The sequence below is a fragment of the Oncorhynchus nerka genome, linkage group LG11 (assembly GCF_034236695.1).
Source record: "Oncorhynchus nerka isolate Pitt River linkage group LG11, Oner_Uvic_2.0, whole genome shotgun sequence".
Lineage (NCBI taxonomy): Eukaryota > Metazoa > Chordata > Actinopteri > Salmoniformes > Salmonidae > Oncorhynchus > Oncorhynchus nerka.
In genome coordinates this window covers 50,199,069-50,224,385 of record NC_088406.1, presented here as the reverse complement: position 1 = coordinate 50,224,385, position 25,317 = coordinate 50,199,069, and the positions used below count along the sequence as shown (strand labels likewise).

The 25,317-nt window shown below is 45.3% G+C and overlaps 1 protein-coding gene across 1 annotated transcript in view; it reads left to right on the top strand.

Moving 5' to 3' along the window:
- Nucleotides 1–25,317, top strand: part of LOC115137068 (serine/threonine-protein kinase D2-like) — a 53,386-nt gene that overhangs the window by 15,005 nt on the left and 13,064 nt on the right. Inside the window, 5 exon segments of the mRNA XM_029673098.2 lie at nt 22,600–22,738; nt 23,880–24,011; nt 24,439–24,740; nt 24,854–25,037; nt 25,156–25,227. Of these exon segments, the coding sequence (XP_029528958.2) occupies nt 22,600–22,738; nt 23,880–24,011; nt 24,439–24,740; nt 24,854–25,037; nt 25,156–25,227 (829 nt within the window).

Sequence of the window (25,317 nt, the reverse complement as noted above, 5' to 3'; positions counted from 1 at the left end):
TCACTCACTCACTCACTCACTCAATCTTGTTCTCTCTCCACTCTCTCTCACCTGTTCTCTCTCCACTCTCTTTCACTTGTTCTCTCTCCACTCTCTCTCACTTGTTCTCTCTCTCTCTCTCTCTCTCTCTCTCTCTCTCTCTCTCTCACTTGTTCACTCACTCACTCACTCACTCACTCACTCACTCACTCACTCACTCACTCACACACACAAAAGCAGTGAAAACCCCTCCATCCTGACCTGGGAATGAGGGATAAAAACCAGAACGGGTTATGGGAGGAGGGAAGGAACAAAAGCAGAGGGAGGAGAGGGAGCCTACATAAAGGGAATGACTCACAGCTCAGTAATGTGTCCATTGTGGTTCCCAGTGTGGATGGGGAGGAATGTGTGTGTGTGACCGACCATGCACTCCCAGCACGCCTTGGGAATGTTCAGCAAACACATGTTGTGCAGTGTTCTTTTGAGATCTCTCTGGAGAGTCCCATCTATAACACCCGGCCTGCTGAGTGGAGGTGGGATGGAGGAAGGAGGAGGCGTTTGTAGGGAAAAGAAGAGGGGGTCTTTCTATCTTCTTTACATTTTGCCCATCTTAATCTCCTCCTCTTCCATCTCTTTTCCTGCTCTACAGATGCAGGACCTTCATTTGATCCCCCTGTTGTTGCACAGCAGGAAATGTAAACTTGTTGTGCATTGAAGGTTTCAAAAGGCTTCTAAAGTTTGCACTTTCCACTTAAAAATGTCAGACTTGACATGACCCAACTAAAAAATGTATCAACCCCTATGAAAAATGTCCATGAACAATAATCCACACAGCAATTCACAATTTCCTGTTGCTGCAGGTTTATTTTCCTGCTGTGAGAAACATGATCAAATGAAGATCCTACATCGGTATGCTTCGTACACCTGTTCCTCTCTCATATCCCTGACTCCTTTACTTTCTCTCTTTTTTTTCTTTCAGGTCTCGCTCTCCAACACCGTTTTTCCCTCTCCCTCCTTCTCTTGTGAATAAAGAAAGCTGTGCTCAGTTCCGAGTGTGTAGAGCGAGGCCCGGGGGGATCAGGGGCCAGGTTCCTATCGGCTTACCTGGCCAGGCAGAGGGAGAGGCAGGCCCAAAAAAGCCCAGTCCAGTGCAGCGGAGCACAGCTCCTTTATCCCCAGCCCCCCCCCCCCCATTCTGGACACGGCTCTCATATTACCTCCCCGCTCCCCCAGAGCAGAATGAGACGCATTGTCGCCGAGCCCCCACCTGAGACCAGCCCCCTCTAACACACCGATCCCACCAAACAAACTTAAATGCATGTGTACCCACACATGGAAATGAACACAGACTTTGCTTATAGCGTATAAGCTATCCCTCTCTCCTACGCATAATCCTCCCGTTTCATAAGAGACACCTCACAGGACTGGGCTGCTGGTTTCTGTGTACTATAATAGCTAGGTGTAGATTGTGTGTATGTGTGTGTGTGTGTGTGTGTGTGTGTGTGTGCGTGTGTAAAATATGCCAGATGTTGTTGTGGGGGGAGGCCAGAGGGAGGAGCTTATTTTGGAAGTGGGTTGCTTTTTCAGCTCCTACTTGGAGCAGACCTTTGCTGACAATTTACTGAAATGCCAGCCCCTTGTGTTACACCTTAATAGCTTTGGTTATCAGCGCAAGCCTGTGGGGCTGATATTCAGGAGTCTCAGCCATGTACTTAGGCTGACAGTATGTGGCCTTCAGATTGCAGGCCTGAATAATCAGCTAGCGAGTTAACGCTCTGTGTCGGCTTGGCTGTGTGGAGAAGGTACTATCTGTATCCACAAGTGTCCAGATATCCATGTCCTTTGAAATGGTTGAATCCTTCTCAACTGTAAAGTGATTTGTGGATTCAAATAAAGTATTTAATATGTGTGTGTGTGTGTGTGTGTGTGTGTGTGTGTGTGTGTGTGTGTGTGTGCACGCTTGTGTGTGTGTGTGTGTCTGTAGAGGATATTGGTCATTCCAAGATGGCGTAGCAGTCGGACGTGTGTTTTGTCTTGTCCCGTCCTGTCTGGTGTAAATATAGTTTTCCTCGTTTTTTTTTTTTTTCTGTATATATTTCGTACATATTTTAATCTCACTTTCCAACTACAGGCTGAATATACTCTCCTGCAACCCGCATCACCCAATGCGGTACGAATCTGCTTTTTCTATACTTTAGAACCGGAACCCTCATCAGAAGCTAGCCAGCTAACTAGCTAGTAGCTAGCCACTGCTAGCGGTCTTCAAAGCTAACTAGGATACCAGCGCGACATCAATCCAGAGCATATCAGACTGCTTTTTCTCTACCACATCTCCGGATTCCTACCGCAAGCTCTGAACCTTTACACCGGATCATCGCAACTAGCTAGCTGCAATCCGAGTGGCACCAGTTAGCCTTGAGCTAGCCTCGAGTTAAGCCCATCTCCCGACTAGCCGAAGAGGTCCAACAATACCTATTTTGCCAATTGGCCTGGACCCTCTACTGCCGACACGGAGCCCCGCCGATCCATCACGACTGGTCCGCCGACATAATCGTCCGAGGTGGTTTCAACAGGCTTTTCCGTTGCGACATCGCCAAAGATCCATCTGCTGGCCAAGGCCCGCGAGCTTTCTGAATCGCTGTGTCTCCAGCTCACCTAGCGTACTAGAGCACCTGTAGCATACTCCTGGGCTACAATTACCCGGGCCCACGACCGGTCTGTCGATGTCACCGCATGAAGAGGAATAAACAGACTCACCCCATCGCGACGTCCCCCAAAGGTTAACTCTCTAGCCCTCGCTATCTCCCTGCTTGCTAATTCGGCCTGCTAACGGCTAGCTTGTCAAGCTCCGGTCCGCTAACTGCTACCTTGTCTAGCCCGGGCCTACGAACTGTTAGCTTGTTAGCACAGGCCTGCTAACCGTCTGAACCACCGCATCCCAATCACTCTCTGAACCCATTTACTTTCTATCTCTTTTTGATTTTTAATTTGTTTATACCTTCCGGAAACCTGCCTCACCCAATGTGATACGGAATCGCTATTACTTTTAATTTTATTTTTATTTTCATGACACACTCAAGAACCTCCAGACGCTAACCAGCTAACTAGCTACAAGCTATTTAGTCATTGTTAGTTTTTTTAAAACCTGGATAACACTCGCCAGCCCAGCTTCCCTGCCCATCCACCGCTGCCCCCTGGACACTGATCTCTTGGCTACATAGCTGACGCACGCTGGACTGTCCATTAATCACGGTACTCCATTCTGCTTGTTTGTTTTACCTGTCGGCCCCGTTGCCTAGTCAACGCCATTTTACCTGCTGTTTGTTGTGCTAGCTAATTAGCCTCGCCTACTGTTTTTAGCTAGCTTTCCAAATTCAACACTTGTGATTACTGTATGCCTCGCTGTATGTCTCTCTCAAATGTCAATATGCCTTGTATACTGTTGTTCAGGTTAGTTATCATTGTTTTAGTTCACAATGGAGCCCCTAGATCCACTCTGCATACCCCTGTTACCTCCTTTGTCCCACCTCCCACACATGCGGTGACCTCACCCATTACAACCAGCATGTCCAGAGATACAACCTCTCTCATCATCACCCAGTGCCTGGGCTTACCTCCGCTGTACCCGCACCCCACCATACCCCTGTCTGCGCATTATGCCCTGAATATATTCTACCATGCCCAGAAACCTGCTCCTCTTATCCTCTGCCCCCAACGCTCTAGGCGACTAGTTTTGATAGCCTTTAGCCGCACCCTCATACTACTCCTTCTCTGTTCCGCGGGTGATGTGGAGGTAAACCCAGGCCCTGCATGTCCCCAGGTACCCTCATTTGTTGACTTCTGTGATCGAAAAAGCCTTGGTTTTATGCATGTCAACATCAGAAGCCTCCTCCCTAAGTTTTTTTACTCACTGCTTTAGCACACTCTGCTAACCCTGATGTCCTTGCCGTGTCTGAATCCTGGCTCAGGAAGGCCACCAAAAATTCAGAGATTTCCATACCCAACTATAACATCTTCCGTCAAGATAGAACTGCCAAAGGGGGCGGAGTTGCAGTCTACTGCAGATATAGCCTGCAAAGTAATGTCATACTTTCCAGGTCCATACCCAAACAGTTCGAACTACTAATTTTGAAAATGACTCTCTCCAGAAATAAGTCTCTCACTGTTGCCGCCTGCTACCGACCACCCTCAGCTCCCAGCTGTGCCCTGGACACCATTTGTGAATTGATCGCCCCCCATCTAGCTTCAGAGTTTGTTCTGTTAGGTGACCTAAACTGGGATATGCTTAACACCCCGGCAGTCCTACAATGTAAGCTAGATGCCCTCAATCTCACTCAAATCATCAAGGAACCCACCAGGTACAACCCTAACTCTGTAAACAAGGGCACCCTCATAGATGTCATCCTGACCAACTGGCCCTCCAAATACACCTCCGCTGTCTTCAACCAGGATCTCAGCGATCACTGCCTCATTGTCTGTATCCGCCACGGAGCCGCAGTCAAACGACCACCCCTCATCACTGTCAAACGCTCCCTAAAACACTTCTGTGAGCAGGCCTTTCTAATCGACCTGGCCCGGGTATCCTGGAAGGACATTGACCTAATCCCGTCAGTTGAGGATGCCTGGTCATTCTTTAAAAGTAACTTCCTCACCATTTTAGATAAGCATGCTCCGTTCAAAAAATGCAGAACCAAGAACAGATACAGCCCTTGGTTCACTCCAGACCTGACTGCCCCTCGACCAGCACAAAAACATCCTGTGGCGGACTGCAATAGCATCGAATAGCCCCCGTGATATGCAACTGTTCAGGGAAGTCAGGAACCAATACACGCAGTCAGTCAGGAAAGCTAAGGCCAGCTTCTTCAGGCAGAAGTTTGCATCCTGTAGCTCCAACTCCAAAAAGTTCTGGGACACTGTGAAGTCCATGGAGAACAAGAGCACCTCCTCCCAGCTGCCCACTGCACTGAGGCTAGGTATCACGGTCTCCACCGATAAATCCATGATTATCGAAAACTTCAATAAGCACTTCTCAACGGCTGGCCATGCCTTCCGCCTGGCTACTCCAACCTCGGCCAACAGCTCCGCCCCCCGCAGCTCCTCGCCCAAGCCTCTCCAGGTTCTCCTTTACCCAAATCCAGATAGCAGATGTTCTGAAAGAGCTGCAAAACCTGGACCCGTACAAATCAGCTGGGCTTGACAATCTGGACCCTCTATTTCTGAAACTATCTGCCGCCATTGTCGCAACCCCTATTACCAGCCTGTTCAACCTCTCTTTCATATCGTCTGAGATCCCCAAGGATTGAAAGCTGCCGCAGTCATCCCCTCTTCAAAGGGGGAGACACCCTGGACCCAAACTGCTATAGACCTATATCCATCCTGCCCTGCCTATCTAAGGTCTTCGAAAGCCAAGTCAACAAACAGGTCACTGACCATCTCGAATCCCACCGTACCTTCTCCGCTGTGCAATCTGGTTTCCGAGCCGGTCACGGGTGCACCTCAGCCACACTCAAGGTACTAAACGATATCATAACCGCCATCGATAAAAGACAGTACTGTGCAGCCGTCTTCATCGACCTCGCCAAGGCTTTCGACTCTGTCAATCACCATATTCTTATCGGCAGACTCAATAGCCTCGGGTTTTCGGATGACTGCCTTGCCTGGTTCACCAATTACTTTGCAGACAGAGTTCAGTGTGTCAAATCGGAGGGCATGCTGTCCGGTCCTCTGGCAGTCTCTATTGGGGTGCCACAGGGTTCAATTCTCGGGTCGACTCTTTTCTCTGTATATATCAATGATGTTGCTCTTGCTGCGGGCGATTCCCTGATCCACCTCTACGCAGACGACACCATTCTATATACTTTCGGCCCGTCATTGGACACTGTGCTATCTAACCTCCAAACGAGCTTCAATGCCATACAGCACTCCTTCCGTGGCCTCCAACTGCTCTTAAAAGTGAGTAAAACCAAATGCATGCTTTTCAACCGATCGCTGCCTGCACCCGCATGCCCGACTAGCATCACCACCCTGGATGGTTCCGACCTTGAATATGTGGACATCTATAAGTACCTAGGTGTCTGGCTAGACTGCAAACTCTCCTTCCAGACTCACATCAAACATCTCCAATCGAAAATCAAATCAAGGGTCGGCTTTCTATTCCGCAACAAAGCCTCCTTCACTCACGCCGCCAAGCTTACCCTAGTAAAACTGACTATCCTACCGATCCTCGACTTCGGCGATGTCATCTACAAAATGGCTTCCAACACTCTACTCAGCAAACTGGATGCAGTCTATCACAGTGCCATCCGTTTTGTCACCAAAGCACCTTATACAACCCACCACTGCGACTTGTATGCTCTAGTCGGCTGGCCCTCGCTACATATTCGTCGCCAGACCCACTGGCTCCAGGTCATCTACAAGTCCATGCTAGGTAAAGCTCCGCCTTATCTCAGTTCACTGGTCACGATGGCAACCCCCATCCGTAGCACGCGCTCCAGCAGGTGTATCTCACTGATCATCCCTAAAGCCAACACCTCATTTGGCCGCCTTTCGTTCCAGTACTCTGCTGCCTGTGACTGGAACGAACTGCAAAAATCGCTGAAGTTGGAGACTTTTATCTCCCTCACCAACTTCAAACATCAGCTATCCGAGCAGCTAACCGATCGCTGCAGCTGTACATAGTCTATTGGTAAATAGCCCACCCATTTTCACCTACCTCATTCCCATACTGTTTTTATACTGTTTTATTTATTTACTTTTCTGCTCTTTTGCACACCAATATCTCTACCTGTACATGACCATCTGATCATTTATCACTCCAGTGTTAATCTGCAAAATTGTATTATTCGCCTACCTCCTCATGCCTTTTGCACACATTGTATATAGACTGACCATTTTTGTCTACTGTGTTATTGACTTGTTAATTGTTTACTCCATGTGTAACTCTGTGTTGTTTGTTCACACTGCTATGCTTTATCTTGGCCAGGTCGCAGTTACAAATGAGAACTTGTTCTCAACTAGCCTACCTGGTTAAATAAAGGTGAAAAAAAAAAAAAAAAAAAATTAAAAGTTATTAATATAAATGATTAATTTATCTTGTTATAAATCGGGGCACCAGTCCGTTATTGGACAAAAATGACCTTTTTAAGAAGACCTGACCCATGATCTTAACAATTGCACAATAAGAACAAAATGTGAACAATAGTACAAATGGATTTATCTGAAGGTATATCGGAGGAGCCTAATATCAGACACATGAATTCATACTGTTCTTTAGAGTGTTTTGTATCAGAGAAACAGCAGGCAAAATACAAAAGCTGAATAATAAAAAGAGTAAGATTGAAGGATGATAATGGCAGATGATACAAGAGGGGAACAAGGTGAATTCAATAGGTTGTTTACCAGCAGTGTTAAGTGTTAGAGGATAATACTGTCAATTTGCATAGAGCAACATTTACATACTCAAGACTATACTTAATTAACAGGTCAAGCAGGTGCATACCGCGAAAGACTATGGTCTGTGAATTATGAATGGAGGAAGCAACTTAAAAGGGCAAGTAGTGGTTTGGTTCTAATGTTAAAGTTACCTAAAGAGCTACATATTACACATCATGCCAATGCTAGGGAGAGAAAGGGAAATTTGCTGTATAGTTACACTCAATTGATGGAATGGGGGTCTTTGGTCAGATGACAGTGCTGCCGCACTATCTGACAGTAACCCTTAACTCTAACCTCAAACCCTAACCCCTAGCCTAGTGCTGCCGCACTATCTGACAGTAACCCTTAACCCAACTCCTAACCTTAACCTCAAACCCTAACCCCTAGCCTATCTAACATTAGCCACCTAGCTAACATTAGCATTAGCCACCCAGCTAACGTTAGCAACAACAGATTGGAATTTGTAAAATATCATACATTTAGCAAATTTGTAATACATCATACGAATTGTAATTCGTAACATAGAGTATCACACAAAATGGATGATGGATGTCCACAAATGAATACATATCATACTGATGGTAGTGTCTCGGATTTACGGTGACTATGTTACGTCTACCCCTGAGTCCAGGTTGGATATGTTGGTCCATTGTTGAATAAGTAGACCTGTTTTCTTAGGCTTGCCACGTTCTGTGGTCAAGAGGAGGTATATGAATCTGGACTTTTATTCCCTTGTTGTATACAGGAGCAAAAATGATTCCAGCTTGGGCTCTTCCGGTTTGTGTAGAATATGTCATATAACCCTGGATCCAGATACCAGGCTGATTGGCACCATATCCTGGCCCTGCTGGTCAAGATTGACACTATTGGTACTAGATGTGGGCATATCTGTATTTGCACTCTGGTGTGTGTGTATCTGTGTTGTCACGCTTGTGTGTGTGTGTCATCAGTTTTTCCACTCCTCTCCCACTCCTGTCCTGCTGGTTTACAGAGCGTGTTCTGGTATGCAGCAGCCACGTCAGGAATGTAAACCTGTGTGCCTTTCCATGCCCTACTCTCCATGACGAAGTTCAGACAGAGCACTGCCTCGTACTTCCTTCCACCGCTAACCACATCAGCGAAAAAAGGCGCGTTCACTGAACAAGAACACATAAATAGCATTCCTCTCTGTTTGAGTCAGGTTGTTGAGTAGACTAAATTAGCTGCATTAGCTAATTAAGTGAAAGGTAAACAAATAAAATGAAATATAGTTAGCTCTCTCTGCTGCTTCTCCTGCATTTTTGAACAAATGAATTTGCTCAAAACTGTTAAACTATTGCCTTTCTCTCTCTTTGACTCAAGTACATACCACACACTACGCACTGCAGTGCTAGCTAGCTGTAGCTTATGCTTTCAGTACTAGATTCATTCTCTGATCCTTTGATTGGGTGAACAGCATGTCAGTTCATGCTGCAAGAGCTCTGATATGTTGGAAGACGTCCTCCAGAAGTTGTCATAATTACTGTGTAAGTCTATGGAAGGGGGTGAGAACCACGAGCCTCCTAGGTTTTGTACTGAAGCCAATGTACCCAGAGGAGGACGGAAGCTAGCTGTCCTCCGGATACACCATGGCGATACCCTATAGAGTGCTGTTGATGCTACTGTAGACCTTCATTGCAAAATAGTGTGTTTCAATCAGTTATTTGGTGACGTGAATATATTTAGTATAGTTTTATCTTAAAATTATAACTAAGGTTTCACAATTTTGATTTATATTTTTATGAAATTCACTGAGTAGGATGGTCCTTTCCTTCCTCAGAGGAGGAGCCTCCACTGCATTACACAGCACTATGCCTATAACCATGTAGAGGGCAAATGTTAAAATCACATACTTAGGGTTAATATTACTATAACTTTATGTTAAGCTAGTGGTGAATAATTTGGTGTCCTACACATCTAGTCTCTGTTGCTCAATTCCAGGGTTTCTCTCTGAAACTTGGGCAAACAGTCTGGCTATTAGGAGGCCCGGGCCTGTTTCTTCCTGTGTGTGTGTGTGTGGTAAGGCTGAATGTGAGGACGCAGGGGAATACTGCATTCAGGCTTGTGACACAAACACTCTCTTCTAGCGAACGATCTGACTTCCTGTCTTCCAGAGAGTATTGGGCCTTGTGTCTAGGTGTAGTTAGTAGGTTTGGATATCAGCGATTCTGCAGTCCTCTCCCAGTTTGCAACAAGCGGTCACTCTCACACTTCCGCATCGGATTTATGGCATTAACAATAGGTAATATTCCTACCACCACCCTCCTCTCTGTTTTTCATTTTACTGTTGAAATCGGAAGTTTACATACACTTAGGTTGGAGTCATTAAAACTCGTTTTTCAACCACTCCACAAATGTCTTTTCAACAAACTATAGTTTTGGTAAGTCGGTTCGGACATCTACTTTGTTCATGACACAAGTAAGTTTTCCAACAATTGTTTACAGACAGATTATTTCACTTATAATTCACTGTATCACAATTCTAGAGGGTCAGAAGTTTACATACACTATGTTGACTGTGCCTTTTAAACAGCTTTGACAATTCCAGAAAATTATGTCATGGCTTTAGAAGCTTCTGATAGGCTAATTGACATAATTTGAGTCAATTGGAGGTGTACCTGTGGATGTATTTCAAGGCCTACCTTCAAACTCAGTGCCTCTTTGCTTGACGTCACGGGAAAATCAGAAAAGAAATCAGCCAAGAATTGTAGACCTCCACAAGTCTGGTTCATCCTTGCGAGCAATTTCCAAACGCCTGAAGGTACCACGTTCATCTGTACAAACAATAAATAGTACGTAAGTATAAACACCATGGGACCACGCAGCCATCATACCACTCAGGAAAGAGACCCATTCTGTCCCCAAGAGATAAATGTACTTTGGTGTGAAAAGTGCAAATCAATAGATACAAAAGTATCTATATCCACAGTAAAACGAGTCCTATATCGATATAACCTGAAAGGCCACTCAGCAAGGACGAACCCTCTGTTCCAAAACTGCCATAAAAAAGCCAGACTACGGTTTGCAACTGCACATGGGGACAAAGATCATACTTTTTGTCTGATGAAACAAATATCGAACTGTTTGGCTATAATGACCATCATTATGTTTGGAGGAAAAAAGGGGATGCTTGCAAGCTGAAGAACACCATCCCAACCGTGAAGCACGGGGGTGGCAGCATCATGTTGTGGGGGTGCTTTGCTGCAGGAGGGACTGGTGCACTTCACACAATAGATGGCATAATGAGATAGGAAAATTATGTGGATAAATTGAAGCAACATCTCGAGACATCAGCCAGGAAGTTAAAGCTTGGTCGCAAATGGGTCTTCCAAATGGACAATGACACAAAGCATACTTCCAAAGTTGTGGCAAATTGGATTAAGAACAACAAAGTGAAGGTATTGGAGTGGCCATCACAAGCCCTGATCTCAATCCTATAGAAAATTTGTGGGCAGAACTGAAAAAGCGTGTGGGAGCAAGGAGGCCTACAAACCTGATTCAGTTACACCAGCTCTGTCAGGAGGAATGGGCCAAAATTCACCCAACTTATTGTGGGAAGCTTGTGGAAGGCTACCCAAAACGTTTGACCCAAGTTAAACAATTTATAGGCAATGCTACCAAATACTAATTGAGTGTATGTAAACTTCTGACCCACCGTGAATGTGATGAAAGAAATAAAAGCTGAAATAAATCATTCTCTCTACTATTATTCTGACATTTCACATTCTTAAAATAAATTGGTGATCCTAACTGACCCAAGACAGGGAATTTTTACTAGGATTAAATGTCAGAAATGGTGAAAAACTCAGTTTAAATGTATTTGGCTAAGGTGTATGTAAACGTCCGACTTCACCTCTATCTGTCATTCTCTCTCTCTCTCTATAAACTCTGACGTCACTGGCCTGTGCTGTCACTCTTACCCTGCCGGTGCTGATTCGGGGGCAAAGGGAGGACAGGAATAGAAGACATTCCTGTCGTCTGTTTCATCCCTCCGTCACAGTGACCTCACGGGGTTAAGAATAGCCCATGCCCCGCTAACCCACAATGAGAAAGGAGAAATTCCAGCTACGAGCCAAGCTGTTGTCAGGTGCTAATGAGGCTGCACGCTGACGTCTTTTACACCCCAGTCGCCGCGGCAACGCCTCATTAAACACTTGTCCCTGTTTCAGTGGCAGCATGGTTCTCTTTCATGTCCTCTGTTAGGCCCTGTTCTAAACATGTCCCTGAACAGGGAGGGTCCCAACTCCCCACAGGACTTTCCCACTAGGGAGGACTTTCCACGCCCTGTCTGGAGATACTCACACTCTCAGTGATGGGGTTTGGCATTGGTGCTGTATACTGTACAGTGTGTTCAGCTGAAAAACGAGACATGGCTGTCTAAACAATGGTTGTTGTTTGAGGAGGGTGTATGTTCCTCTTACCTTTAGAAGAACAGGAGGACAAAGCTATCGTGAGAACTCTTCTGTTTCTGACTCTGTCGTAAAGCTATGTATGGCTATTGAAATATTGTACTGAGGAGCCCTGTTCACAACACAGTTATGTTATTGATAAAAGCAACTTTTTGGATAGTTGCATAGTATTTAGGTAGAGGGAGGATAAAAGGGGTATTTCTGTGTCCCTGCGATCATAGATTGTGTGAAAATGTCATCACTTTGGCGATCTAAAGGCTGTCAGAATAGCTGGAGGGGTACACGGTAGAGGTCGACCGATTATGATTTTTCAACGCCGATACCGATATTTGGAGGACCAAAAAAAGCCGATAACGATTAATCAAACTAATTGTATTTATTCATTTGTAATAATGACAATTACAACAATACTGAATGAACACTTATTTTAACTTGAAATAATACATCAATAAAATCAATTTAGCCTCAAATAAATAATGAAACATGTTCAATTTGGTTTAAATAATGCAAAAACAAAGTGTTGGAGAAGAAAGTAAAAGTGCAATATGTGCCGTGTAAAAAAGCTAACGTTTAAGTTCCTTGCTCAGAACATGAGAACATATGAAAGTTGGTGGTTCCTTTTAACATGAGACTTCAATATTCCACTGTAAGAGGTTTTAGGTTGTAGTTAATATAGTATTTATAGGACTATTTCTGTCTATACCATTTGTATTTCATATACCTTTGACTATTTGGATGTTCTTATAGGCACTATAGTATTGCCAGTGTAACATTATAGCTTCCATCCCTCTCCTCGCCCCTACCTGGGCTCAAACCAGGAACACATCGACAACAGCCACACTCGAAGCAGCGTTACCCTCTGCAAGGGGAATAACTACTCCAAGTCTCAGAGCGAGTGATGTTTTAAAACGCTATTAGCGTGCACCCCACTAACTAGATAGCCATTTCACATTGGTTACACCAGCCATTAGGCTGATAGGCTTGAAGTCATGAACAGCGCTGTGCTTGCGAAGAGCTGCTGGCAAAACGCACAAAAGTGCTGTTTGAATGAATGCTTACGAGCCTGCTGCTGCCTACCATCTCTCAGTCAGACTATCAAATCATAGACTTAATTATAACATAACACACAGAAATACGAGCCTTTGGTCATTAATATGGTCGAACCCGGAAACTATCATTTCGAAAACAAAACGTTTATTATTTCAGTGAAATACGGAACCGTCCGGTATTTTATCTAACGGGTGGCATCCCTAAGTCTAAATATTCTTGTTACATTGTACAACCTTCAATGTTATGTCATAATTACGTAAAATTCTGGCAAATTAGTTCGCAATGAGCTAGCCTGCCCAAACTGTTGCATATACCCTTTTAACATTTCTCCAGTAGGTTTCCTCAAGGAGAAAGCCTCCACTTCTATGTCAAAGATAATAAAACAGAAACACTATAGTAAATACACGCCTCATTTCCCTGTTGTTTCCCAACACATTTTCATCATATCCTATTCTACCATATGATCACATGGCAGTGATATGTCTGGTCAATCCAAGACAGGAGCGAAAGTCAAACGATTTAGGGTTTGATTAAATCCGTAGCACGTTGTAGCTCAATTTACATTTAAATGTAAATGTTCCCACATTAGCGGAGTTTGCATTCACTGTAAAAACTGCACACTCGGCTCAATCGGAAATGACCTTTTCATTTCAATCGAGCGATCACACGGATTGAATCTAATCAAACCCTTAGCCTCAAGAGAGAAAGAGAAAGAGATGGAGAGAAAATATGTCAGGAGAAGACGGGCCAGAATCAGGACAAGGAGCTCTCTGCCAGAGGCTACTGAATACAGCCCGGATGATCACAACAGATGACCACGAGGTCAGGTGATAGCACTGTTAAAAGAAACAAGGAAGCAAATCAACAAACAAACTGATCTGAGAGCAGCGATGTGGAGAGGGCTGCTTATGAAGCATGACGTCATTTGGTCTGAATAGAATATATTGTTCTCTGAGCTCCCATTTCAAAATCAAAGAGACTTCTCCATGACACCCAGCCTATTCATTTGTTTGTACTGTGTGTGTGTGTGTGTGTGTGTGTGTGTGTGTGTGTGTGTGTGTGTGTGTGTGTGTGTGTGTGTGTGTGTGTGTACCCTTGACTTCACTATGTTTGTTTTGAGTGCTGACGTTTTTATATTTTCGATGTGTGTTTATTTCAATTACTTCGGTTTGGACAATCTACCCTCTGCCCAAGATAAAGATTCTAAACTCAGCAAAAAAAGAAACGTCCTCTCACTGTCAACTGCGTTTATTTTCAGCAAACTTAACATGTGTAAACATTTGTATGAACATAACAAGATTCAACAACTGAGACATAAACTGAACAAGTTCCACAGACATGTGACCTCTCAGAAATTGAATAATGTGTCCCTGAACAAAGGGTGGGGGGGGTAAAATCAAAAGGGGGATTGACCTTCACCCTCCGATCTACCAGGTCCCAGATGTGCTCAATGAGATTGAGATCCGGGCTCTTCGTTGGCCATGGCAGAACACTGACATTCCTGTCTTGTCGGAAATCACGCACAGAACAAGCAGTATGGCTGGCGGCATTGTCATGCTGGCGGGTCCTGTCAGGATGAGCCTGCAGTAAGGGTACCAAATGAGGGAGGAGGATGTCTTCCCTGTAACGCACAGCGTTGAGATTGCCTGCAATGACAACAAGCTCAGTCCGATGATTCCGTGACACACTGCCCCAGACCATGATGTACCCTCGACCTCCAAATCGATCCCGCTCCAGAGTACAGGCCTCGGTGTAACGCTCATTCCTTCGACGATAAACGCAAATCCCACCATCACCCCTGTTGATACAAAACCGCGACTTGTCAGTGAAGACTTTGTCAGTCCTGTCTGGTCCAGCGACGGTGGGTTTGTGCCCATAGGCAAAGTTGTTGCCGGTGATGTCTGGTGAGAACCTGCCTTACAACAGGCCTACAAGCCCTCGGTCCAGCCTCTCTCAGCCTATTGCGGACAGTCTGAGCACTGATGGAGGTATTGTGCGTTCCTGGTGTAACTCGGGCAGTTGTTGTTGCCATCCTGTACCTGTCCCGCAGGTGTGATGTTCGGGTGTACTGATCCCGTGCAGGTGTTGTTACATGTGGTCTGCCACTGCGCGGACGATCAGCTGTCCGCCCTGTCTCCCTGTAGCGACGTCTTAGGCATCTCACTGTACAGACATTGCAATTTATTGCCCTGGCTACATCTGCAGTCCTCATGCCTCCTTGCAGCATGCCTAAGGCACATTCACGCAGATGAGCTGGGACCCTGGGCATCTTTCTTTTGGTGTTTTTCAGAGTCAGTAGAAAGGCCTCTTTAGTGTCCTAAGTTTTCATAACTGTGACCTTAATTGCCGTCTGTAAGCTGTTAGTGTCTTAACGACCGTTCCACAGGTGCATGTTCCTTAATTGTTTCTGGTTCATTGAACAAGCATGGGAAACAGTCTGTTTGGGATAGGGGGCAGCATTTTCACTTTTGGATGAAATGCGTGCCCAGAGTAAACTGCCTCCTACTCAGTCCCAGATGCTAATATATGCATGTTATTAGTAGTATTGGATAGGATAGAAAACACTCTTGGGTTTCTAAAACTGTTTGAATGATGTCTATGAGTATAACAGAACTCCTATGGCAGTGGAAAACCTGAGAAAAATCCAACCAGGAAGTGGGAAATATGAGGTTTGTAGTTTTTCAAAGCTTGGCCTACCGAATACACCGTTTCTATGGGGTGAAGTTGCACTTCCTAAGGCTTCCACTAGATGTCAACCGTCTTTAGAAACTTGTTTCAGGCTTCTGCTATAAAGGAGCGGGGAATGGGAGCTGAATGAGTCATGGGTCTGGCAGAGTGTCTCAGGCTCGTGACCCGCGGTCCCGACAGAGTTAGCTCTCGTTCCAGTGCTTTTCTACAGGCAATGGAATTCTCCGGTTGGAACATTATTGAAGTTTTATGTTAAAAACATCCTAAAGATTGATTCCATACATCGTTTGACATGTTTCTATTACTTTTCAATTTTTTTCTGGATGTAGTGCTCGCGCCTCGTGAAGATGGATTACTGGGCTGAACACGCTAACAACAAGTGGCTATTTGGACATAAATTATGGACTTTATGGAACAAATCAGTCATTTATTGTTGAACTGGGATTCCTGGGAGTGTATTCTGATGAAAATCATCAAAGGTAAGTGAATATTTATAATGTTATTTCTAACTTCTGTTGACTCCAACATGGCGGATATTTTTTTGGCTGGATTGGGCTCTGAGCGCCGTACTCAGATTATGCTTTTTCCTTAAAGTTTAAAAAAATCTGATACAGCGGTTGCATTAAGGAGAGTCTATCTTTAATTCTGTGAATAACACAATCTTTTCTCAATGTTTATTATGAGTATTTCTGGGATTTTATGTGGCTATCTGCAAAATCACTGGATTAAAAAAAATCAAAACATTACTGCACCAATGTAAACTGAGATTTTTGGATATAAATATGCACATTATCGAACAAAACAAACCTGTATTGTGTAACATGATGTCCTATGAGTGTCATCTGATGAAGATCATCAAAGCTTAGTGACTCCTATCTTTGGCTGGAAAAACGGCTGTGTGTTTTTGTGACTTGGCTCTGACCTAACATAATCATATGTTGTGCTTTCGATGTAAAGCCTTTTTGAAATTGGACACGATGGGTAGATTAACAAGAAGTTTATCTTTCATTTGATGTATTGGACTTAATGTGTGAAAGTTCCATATTTCAAAAATATATTTTTGAATTTCGCGCACGGCCTTTTCAGCAGAATGTTGTCGAGGGGTTCTGCTAGCGGAATGCCTGCGCTAGAAAGGTTAAACCCTTTACAATGAAGATCTGTGAAGTTATTTGGATTTTTACGAATTATCTTTGAAAGACAGGGTCCTGAAAAGGGGACGTTTCTTTTTTTGTTGCTGAGTTTAGTTGTTATTGACAGCATCAACATGGTGGACACTTTGAGAAAGGGACAGTGTGCAGTCTGTAGGACATTTTCTGACGAGGGCTGGCTGCTATAGGGACTGCTATAGGGTCATCTCTCTCCCTTCTACTCTTTGTGTGACTCAAAACATAGTCCAGTCAGTGAGAATAGAATGAGAGAGAATAGATCCTGTACAATTGATATATTTGATCTCACTTTAATAGATCTCAGCTTTTTGATGTCGAGTGCTCTAACTCCTTTCTACCTCAAATTAGTCCTTTTGGAAGTTTTTCTTGGTAAGCCCTTCCCTTGTTCGAGATCTGTTTGTGCTTTTTGCGTACTCATTGTCAAGCATGACAATCCATATGGCGTTGGCAAAAGAGCAGAAACAAACTAGTACCCAGGCTAGAATGAATAGCCCACTGACAGAAATCCTGGAGAATTTGATCATCAAACCCAGCAGCAGCAGAGCTCCTCCAACCACTAGCCAATCCAGAACAGAACTCCCTCTCCTCAGTCACAGCCAACAGCAACATGACTTCATCTGCTAATAGAGGGAATGAACCCACCTCGCTGGTGGACACATTTCTCCCCATGTTTGTTGGACTTCTGAACGACGGGGCAGGAAGGGGTCAGACGGCTGGAGGTGACAAACGTGGCAATGGCATCACTGCTTATTAGCGACAACCTGAGGTACTTCGTCGAGATTGACTGGGGTTAGAATGAGTGGTTGGATAGATTTTTAAAGCCCTGCCGACCTGATGGGTTTTACCTTGGGATGGGCAACTCTTCCTCTTCCTAACTTATTCTGAAGCAGTGGATGATGGGGATGGAAAGAGCAGGGAGGAGAGTGAGAGAGGAGGCAGAATTGAGAGAGTGGAGGAAGCAGGAAAGAGGAGTCGAGAGAGAGAGAGAGAGAGAGAGAGAGAGAGTAGGGCAGGGGAAAGTAGGAAGAGGAAAAACAACGGAGGAATATGGCAGGATAGAGAGTGGGAATGGGCGGAGAGGAGGGCCTCCATAATTGATCAGTCAGTCATAATGAAGGCAGTGGCCCGAGGAGGGATCAGTCGGGAAACCTGATCCTTGGCAACACAAAGACGCTGGCTAGAGACACAGCCCTGTCTCCAGGCAAACGAACTAACTCAATCTGCCAACAAGATATGATTGCACCCGCTCCCATTGTCTGAATACATACTGCACAAACGCGCCTGTGCAAATAAATACTCACACAGTCTACATGCATTTAGATACAGACTGCTTAGAAGCCTAGTACACTATGCCGCCCATGCGCTATGCTAACCCAGATACCGGGAAAGAGAGGATGTCTTGTTACCCACACCACAAGTCGCTCCACTTAAAAGTAGAAGAGCCAGGCCAATGAAAAGGGAGGTTTGGTTATGTCATCTAGCCGAGGTGTCAGACTGTTAATGCATTCAACAATGCTACATCGTTGCCTAGGTTAAGTTTGGCCCAACCCAAATTGGCTAAAGACGCTGGCAGCCAGGCTAAGGATGTTATTATCGTCCGCATCGAGGCCAGGAGGCTAGCAGCGCCACAGTGTGAGGAGGAGGCAGTGTTGAGAGCATTGGAAGCTGCCTATGTTTGCCTCAGTAGAAGCGCGGCAATTGGCCTAGGACGCCTAGCAGGGGCGCTTCGCGTGGATCGACTGGGGCCTGTCGTCGGGTGGGAAGGCAGTGGTTGCGGAGTCGCGTCTGCAGCAGCAACATGGCAGTGTGTGTGGCGTACTGGGATAGTGTGACAGTGTGTTGTGATTAGGGCCCACCACTGTGGTTTGGGAAGATGGACATTATAACCTTGAGTAGGTCTGTGGTGACAGCGTTCTGGTCTGGCCCTATAGCAGGTTTGGGTGTGATGTTGACGAACAGAGTTGGAAGGTTAGTGTGGGAGCAGGGTCAACAGGGCTGGGGGGGGGGGTTCCTTTGTGGTTCTGGGTATTGGGACAGGCCTGGTCTGGAGTGGGTCTCACTGTGTGTGTTGTTGACTCCTGTTCGGGCAGCATAGTAGCATGACCCAGCTGGGTGTGGTGGGCTAACAGGGTTGTGTTGTTTGGCAGGGAGTCAAGCAAAGCTCTTGGCCTCCCTCAGATGTGATGTTGTTGATTCCCCGCTGGGAGAAAGAAAGTGGGTGTGTTTGGTGAGCAGCAGAGACGTAAACAGAGAGACTGTGGGAGTGTGTGCAGTGTGTACAGGCAGGGAGTGTGTAGTGTTGTTTTTACAGCTTGTTCTTTTGTTGTTATATATATAGACATTTTACATATAGCATTATTATTAAAAATAAATAAATAATCATTGCATGAATGAAGTAATCTGTCATCAAGGCAAAGGGTGGCTACTTTGATGAATCTCAAACATAAAATATATTCTGATTTTGTTTTTTATCGTCACTCCATGATTCCATGTGTCATTTCATAGTTTCGATGTCTTCCCTGTTATTCTACAATGTAGAAAATAAAGAAATCCCCCCTTGAATGAGTAGGTGTGTCCAAACTTTTGACTGCTAATGTATATACTTATATTACTGTTGATTGGTTGACTATGGCTTTCCAAATCTCCCAACAGTGCTATTTATTGGGTTAATTTGAACTAAATCAGATTTTTCAGCCATTCCTGAACCTGTGACCAGAAACAAGCTACATACTGTAGGGGCAATACCAGAATAAGTGATCTAATAATTCTGTCTCTTCCTAGCCTAAATCTGCAGAGCTCAGATCGTTGTGTGCCCTATATACATAACGTCTGTTTGAGGCAAGAAATGTGTATAATCATTTCAATTGAAAAAAAACAACAACTTCAGTTCTGAATCAAATGTCGTTTTGCGTATCAGTTCGTAAACCATGTGGCATGGAATCGGCACGTCGAGAATCTCTTTCCAACTATTTTGCAACATTTTTTTTTTTTTTTTTTTTTAAACCATTATTTAACTAGGCAAGTCAGTTAAGAACAAATTCTTATTTTCAATGACGGCCTAGGAACAGTGGGTTAACTGCCTATTCAGGGGCAAAACAACAGATTTGTACCTTGTCAGCTCGGGGATTCGAACTTGCAACCTTTCGGTTACTAGTCCAACGCTCTAACCACTAGGCTACCCTGCCGCCCCATTTTGGTTCCCCCCCCAAACAGAAAGTTGCTAATTCTGGTCTTTGATAACGGGAAGAAAAAACAACTTCCCTATCTTCTCCCCCTTCCGCTTCCCTCTTCCTGTTAGTGTGTAGGGTCTGGCCAGATGGGCTGCAGGGTGGAATCATGGGAACAACCGGGAGGGGGGGGGCGGCAACAGGAGAGGGAGAGAGATGGGGGTGGAACAGAGAAGGAGAGAGACAGATGCTGAATACCAAACCAGTCCCTTCCCCACTCTCTCCAGCCCTCCATTTGCACGACAAATGTCCCAAAACGAAGGGAGTGAAATTGATCGAGGGTGTACATTAGGGGCTAGGCTGCGATGAGTTTACGCAATTTCATGCTAAATAATGGAGAGGCGTGCGTGATTATATGCCACGTGCATTTGTTTGTCTCTGGTTGTCGCGGCGTGACACGTAAGACACGAAACGCCTCCCAAGTGAAACGGTTGAATTGTTGCCGAGGTCAACACGGTATATTGTAAAACGACAGGGAGAATTGTTCTTTTGAAATTCATGCTCGTTTCATCATGTGGAATATGGAATTGCATCAGTCGAGTCCCGATTGCTTTCAGAAGTTGATGGGTTTATTTGATATTCTTCTCGCCAGTCTGGAAGTCGACAAACGGGAGGGCCTTCCGGGTGAGGTGGTAGGGGGCGAGCGAGAGGTCGGGGCCGCTTTCTCTTGACCAGCTCCAGTGTGTACGTTCCAGCACGCAGGCCTTCTCTCCTAGTAAACGAGTAACGCTATCCCATAACCCCGTCATCCCTTTGACAGGCCTAGCAAACAAGTTGAACGTACCTGTGCCACGCCCCCTTATGGGAGAGGTCACCACCTCGCTGGTCTCGATGACCCAGATACACCGACTCCCTTACTAACATTAGCAGCATGCTGCATTTTATGCCGCCATCAAGCAATCCTATTTCATAGGCCCATATACTGTGCGTGCCAGCTGTTTTATACATCACCCTGGGGATTCTTGTGGTGCTGGATGAAGTGGTCATGTCCCAGCCCTGTTGACCCGCGCCCTGTAACATCTATAGTGCTGCTGACCTGAACCAGACTATACGAACTATTCAGGAGCACAGGGCTGTCCATACAAACCACTAGCCTCGCTTAGGTGGCATTGACTGACTCATTCATAACTGCCAGTGCACTTTTGGAAGTCGTGTGTGTGTGTGTGTGTGTGTGTGTGTGTGTGAGAGAGAGAGAGAGAGAGACAGGGGTATAGTGTTACCCCTGTGGCTTTTTCAATGTGTTCTGTCTGTTCCATACAGAGCACCCCTGCCCGTCCCCGTATGATATGGAGTTGTCTATTATCTATCCTGTTGCCTCGTCACTTTACCCCTAGCTATATGTACAGTACATAGCTACCACAATGACCTCGTACCCCTGCACAACGACTCGGTCCTGGTCCTCTCTGTATTATAGCATGTTCATTTTCTATTCGTTATTCCCTGTGTATTTATTCCTCGTGTCACTATTTCTATACATTTTATTTCTTTCATCTTTAGCTCTGGACAAAGGAAGCATTTCAACTGTTAGTCTACACCGGTTGTTTACGAAGCATGTGACAAATAACATTGGATTTGATTGTTGCTTCTCAGTTCTGTGGCTCAGGGAAGGGTTATCTTAACACTGACCCCCAGTCAGCTGTGGATTTGATTTGACAGCTGCTCACTGAGATACCTTCATTTTGCACCGTTTAGAATGAATATTTTTCGAAAACTCTCTGTCAGTACATTTGAACCGCTTGATATCTGAAATAGGATTCTGGATTATATACAGTGAGGTCTGAAATGATTGACATAGCCCTAAGACACGCTAACCTCTCGCCGTTACCAATGACACGAGAGGTTAGCGTGTCCTAGAGATATGGTCTTTGACCCTCCTGAAACTTTCTCACTCATCATTGTTCACGATTCATTCAGGAATTTCCGTAATCATTGTAGTATCCACATGCATGTAAAGTGTATAGAAACATATTATATTCTTATTTACACTAAAAGTGACTCCAAAATGACACAGTACATTATTCACCATTAAATTCTATTGGGCACAAAGTCATTTGAAAACAGTAGTCATACGATATAGCACAATATTTTAATGATTGATTTAATAAAGTCATTATTACTCATCCTTATCAAGGGTGTCAATTATTTTGGAGCCCACTGTATGTATGTGTGTATGTGTTTGCCATGTGACCAGCATGGTTTTCTCAGAATAGTGAGTGTGTGTGAGAGCCACACACACACACAACAGGAAACGGTTAATTACCCCCCTTCCCCCTAACTCACCACCCAGTTGCCAGGTGTGTATGTGCATGTTTGCCTGCCTGTGTATGTGCGTGCCCCCCCCCCCATTCCCTTTGTGCCATCCTTAACGCTTCACTGAATAGAGTTTTCCACTGGGGGGGGCACACCTGCAGCCTATCACTATGCAAAAAAAGCATTTATTTAACAACTTGGGTGTGACACCATATAGCAATTCCGTAGACTACACATGATATGTCTCTCACTCTCATATGCGTCAAGACGGTACATCAGTGTCTCCAAGATTACCTTGGTTTTTAGAGATGGTGAAATGATACAAAAAAAAGAAGAGGAATGAGGTATTAATCTATTCTTTCTGTCTGTCTGTTGTAGTTCCCAGAGTGTGGCTTCTATGGCATCTATGACAAGATCCTGCTATTTAAACATGACACAGGCACCAACAACATCCTGCAGCTGGTCAAGGCTCCCCAGGACATCCAGGAGGGAGACCTGGTGGAGGTGGTGCTCTCCGGTGGGTAGCAGTCTCTCATCCACTTCTGCTCTCTTTTCATCCGCCCGTCCCTCTTCTCCCCTTACTCATCCTTTCATCCGCCCGTCCTCTTCTCCCTTACTCACCTTTTCATCCGCCCGTCCCCTTCTCCCTTACTCATCCTTTCAACCGCCCACCCCCTTCTCCCTTACTCATCCACCCATCCCCTTCTCCCTTACTCATCCTTTCATCCGCCTTTGAAGAACTTCTGATGTTTTCAATGAGGAGACTCTCAGTTAGATAGCAAATGTTCAGTTTTTCCTGAAAGATTATTTGTGCAGGAGAAATCGGTCCGTTTTCTGCGTCATGTTTGGCTACCAAAAAAACCCGAAAATTCATTCATCCAAACGCCAAACTTTCTTCCACATTAACTCCATAATATCGACTGAAACATGGTAAACGTTGTTTAGAATCAATCCTCAAGGTGTTTTTCACATATCTCTTCATGATATATCATTCCTGGAAGTCTCCTCTCTGTCTCAATCACATGGATGAATGCGAGCAGCTTGGAGATTATGCAACAATTTCAACAAAGGACACCGGGCGGACATCGAGCATCTTTTTGTGACAAAATATTGCGCTTAAAACGGGCACGTTTTAAATCCAATAATGAAATAGCGCCCCCATAGGTTGAGGAGGATAACACCATGCACTCAACACCATATGTGTTTGGACAATTTGCCTCTGTACAAACACAAATTTGCCTCTGGAAACACAACCAAAACAAACTGTAAATGCATCCACTTGCAGTCACACGCTTCATGTAATCATTGTGTGCAGGGAATATAGGACCAAATACGACACTTTTGACTACTTTTGAAGTGTTTGACTACACTATAAGTGCATTTGTCCAAATACTGATGACTGCTGCAAATGGGGACTAGATACAAACCGCGCTTTCATTTCTATCCGGAAAAAAACAAATATGTATGAAAATACCCTCAAATGAAAGGTGACATTCTGTAATGTTGCCTCATATGAAACATGTGGTCTCCACTCCAAAAGGCTGAAGTACGAAACATATTCACAGACAGTATATCATTGCTAATGTGTTTGACAGGTTGATACCCAGGTTGATGCCCAGACTGACTGTTGTGTTCTCTGTTGTGTTGTCCGTCTGCAGCTGCGGCCACCTTCGAGGATTTCCAGATCCGGCCTCATGCCCTGAACGTCCACTCGTACCGTGCCCCGGCCTTCTGCGACCACTGTGGAGAGATGCTGTTTGGACTGGTCAGACAGGGCCTCAAATGTGACGGTATGAGAGAGAGAGTGTGAGAGGAGGGGAGGAGGAGGGGGGCCTGTTCTGCTTGCCCGATAAGAACTTTGTCTGACGAAGGATATGGGTTTATATTTACATGAAGCAACTTACTAACTGTGAGCATTCATCTCAAGATAGCTAGGTGGGAAAACCACATCTCAGTATTCTTTCTCAAATACAGTAGCCATCAGCAAAGTCATTTCCCCTTTGTGTGTGAGCTCATCTCCCCATCTCCTCCCCCTTCCTTTCTCTCTATCACACTGTCTCTCTTTTTTCTCTCTCTCTCTCTCTCTCTCTCTCTCTCTCTCTCTATATATATATATACATATATATATATATATATATATATATATATATGTATATATGTGTGTGTGTGTGTCTTTCTCTCTCTCTCTCTCTCTCTCTCTCTGCCCCCCCCTTGCAGGCTGTGGACTGAACTACCACAAGCGCTGTGCCTTCAGCATCCCCAACAACTGCAGCGGCGCTCGCAAGCGGCGCCTGTCCACCACATCTCTGACCAGTAGCCCGTCGCTGCGTCTGTCCACCAGCGAGTCCCTGAGCAGCGTGGGGACCAGCTCAGTCAGCACCTGCATGGAGGATGCCAGCCTGATCCGCTCTCACACCACCCAGACGCTCCCGAACTCCACCTGTACCGCGTCAGCGTCCCTGGGCCTGTCCACCAGCGCCTCCATCACCAGACCCATGGCCCGCGCCAACACTCACATGGTGAGCCAACGCTCGCATTCCATTTCAATTCAATATATGCAGGAAGTCATGTGACGCGTGGCTTTTCAGGAACATTTGAGTGATGTCGGTTTACTCCTCGCGTCCCCTTCCAGCCGCGGACCCCCAGCGAGGCGCGGCGGTTCTACACGGGCCGGCCGGTGCACCTGGACAAGATCCTGATGAGCAAAGTGAAGGTGCCGCACACGTTCGCCGTGCACTCCTACACGCGCCCCACCGTGTGCCAGTACTGCAAGAGGCTGCTCCGGGGCCTCTTCCGACAAGGGCTGCAATGCAAAGGTTAGTGTGGGGTGAAAGTGGGTGTTTATCAAGAGGGGGATAAACGTATTTGGAGTGCATATTGGGAGGAAGATGAACTGTCTTAACAATGCCGCTGATTGTTCGCGTTGTGTCGTAGACTGCAAGTTCAACTGCCACAAGCGCTGTGCGTACAAGGTTCCCAACGACTGCCTGGGGGAGACCATAGGAGGTAAAGCTGACAAAACACGTCTTTGTTGTGTCACGTTGTGCCATGATTTGTCATGTTGTGTCATGTTTTATCGGGTTGTGTCATGTTGTA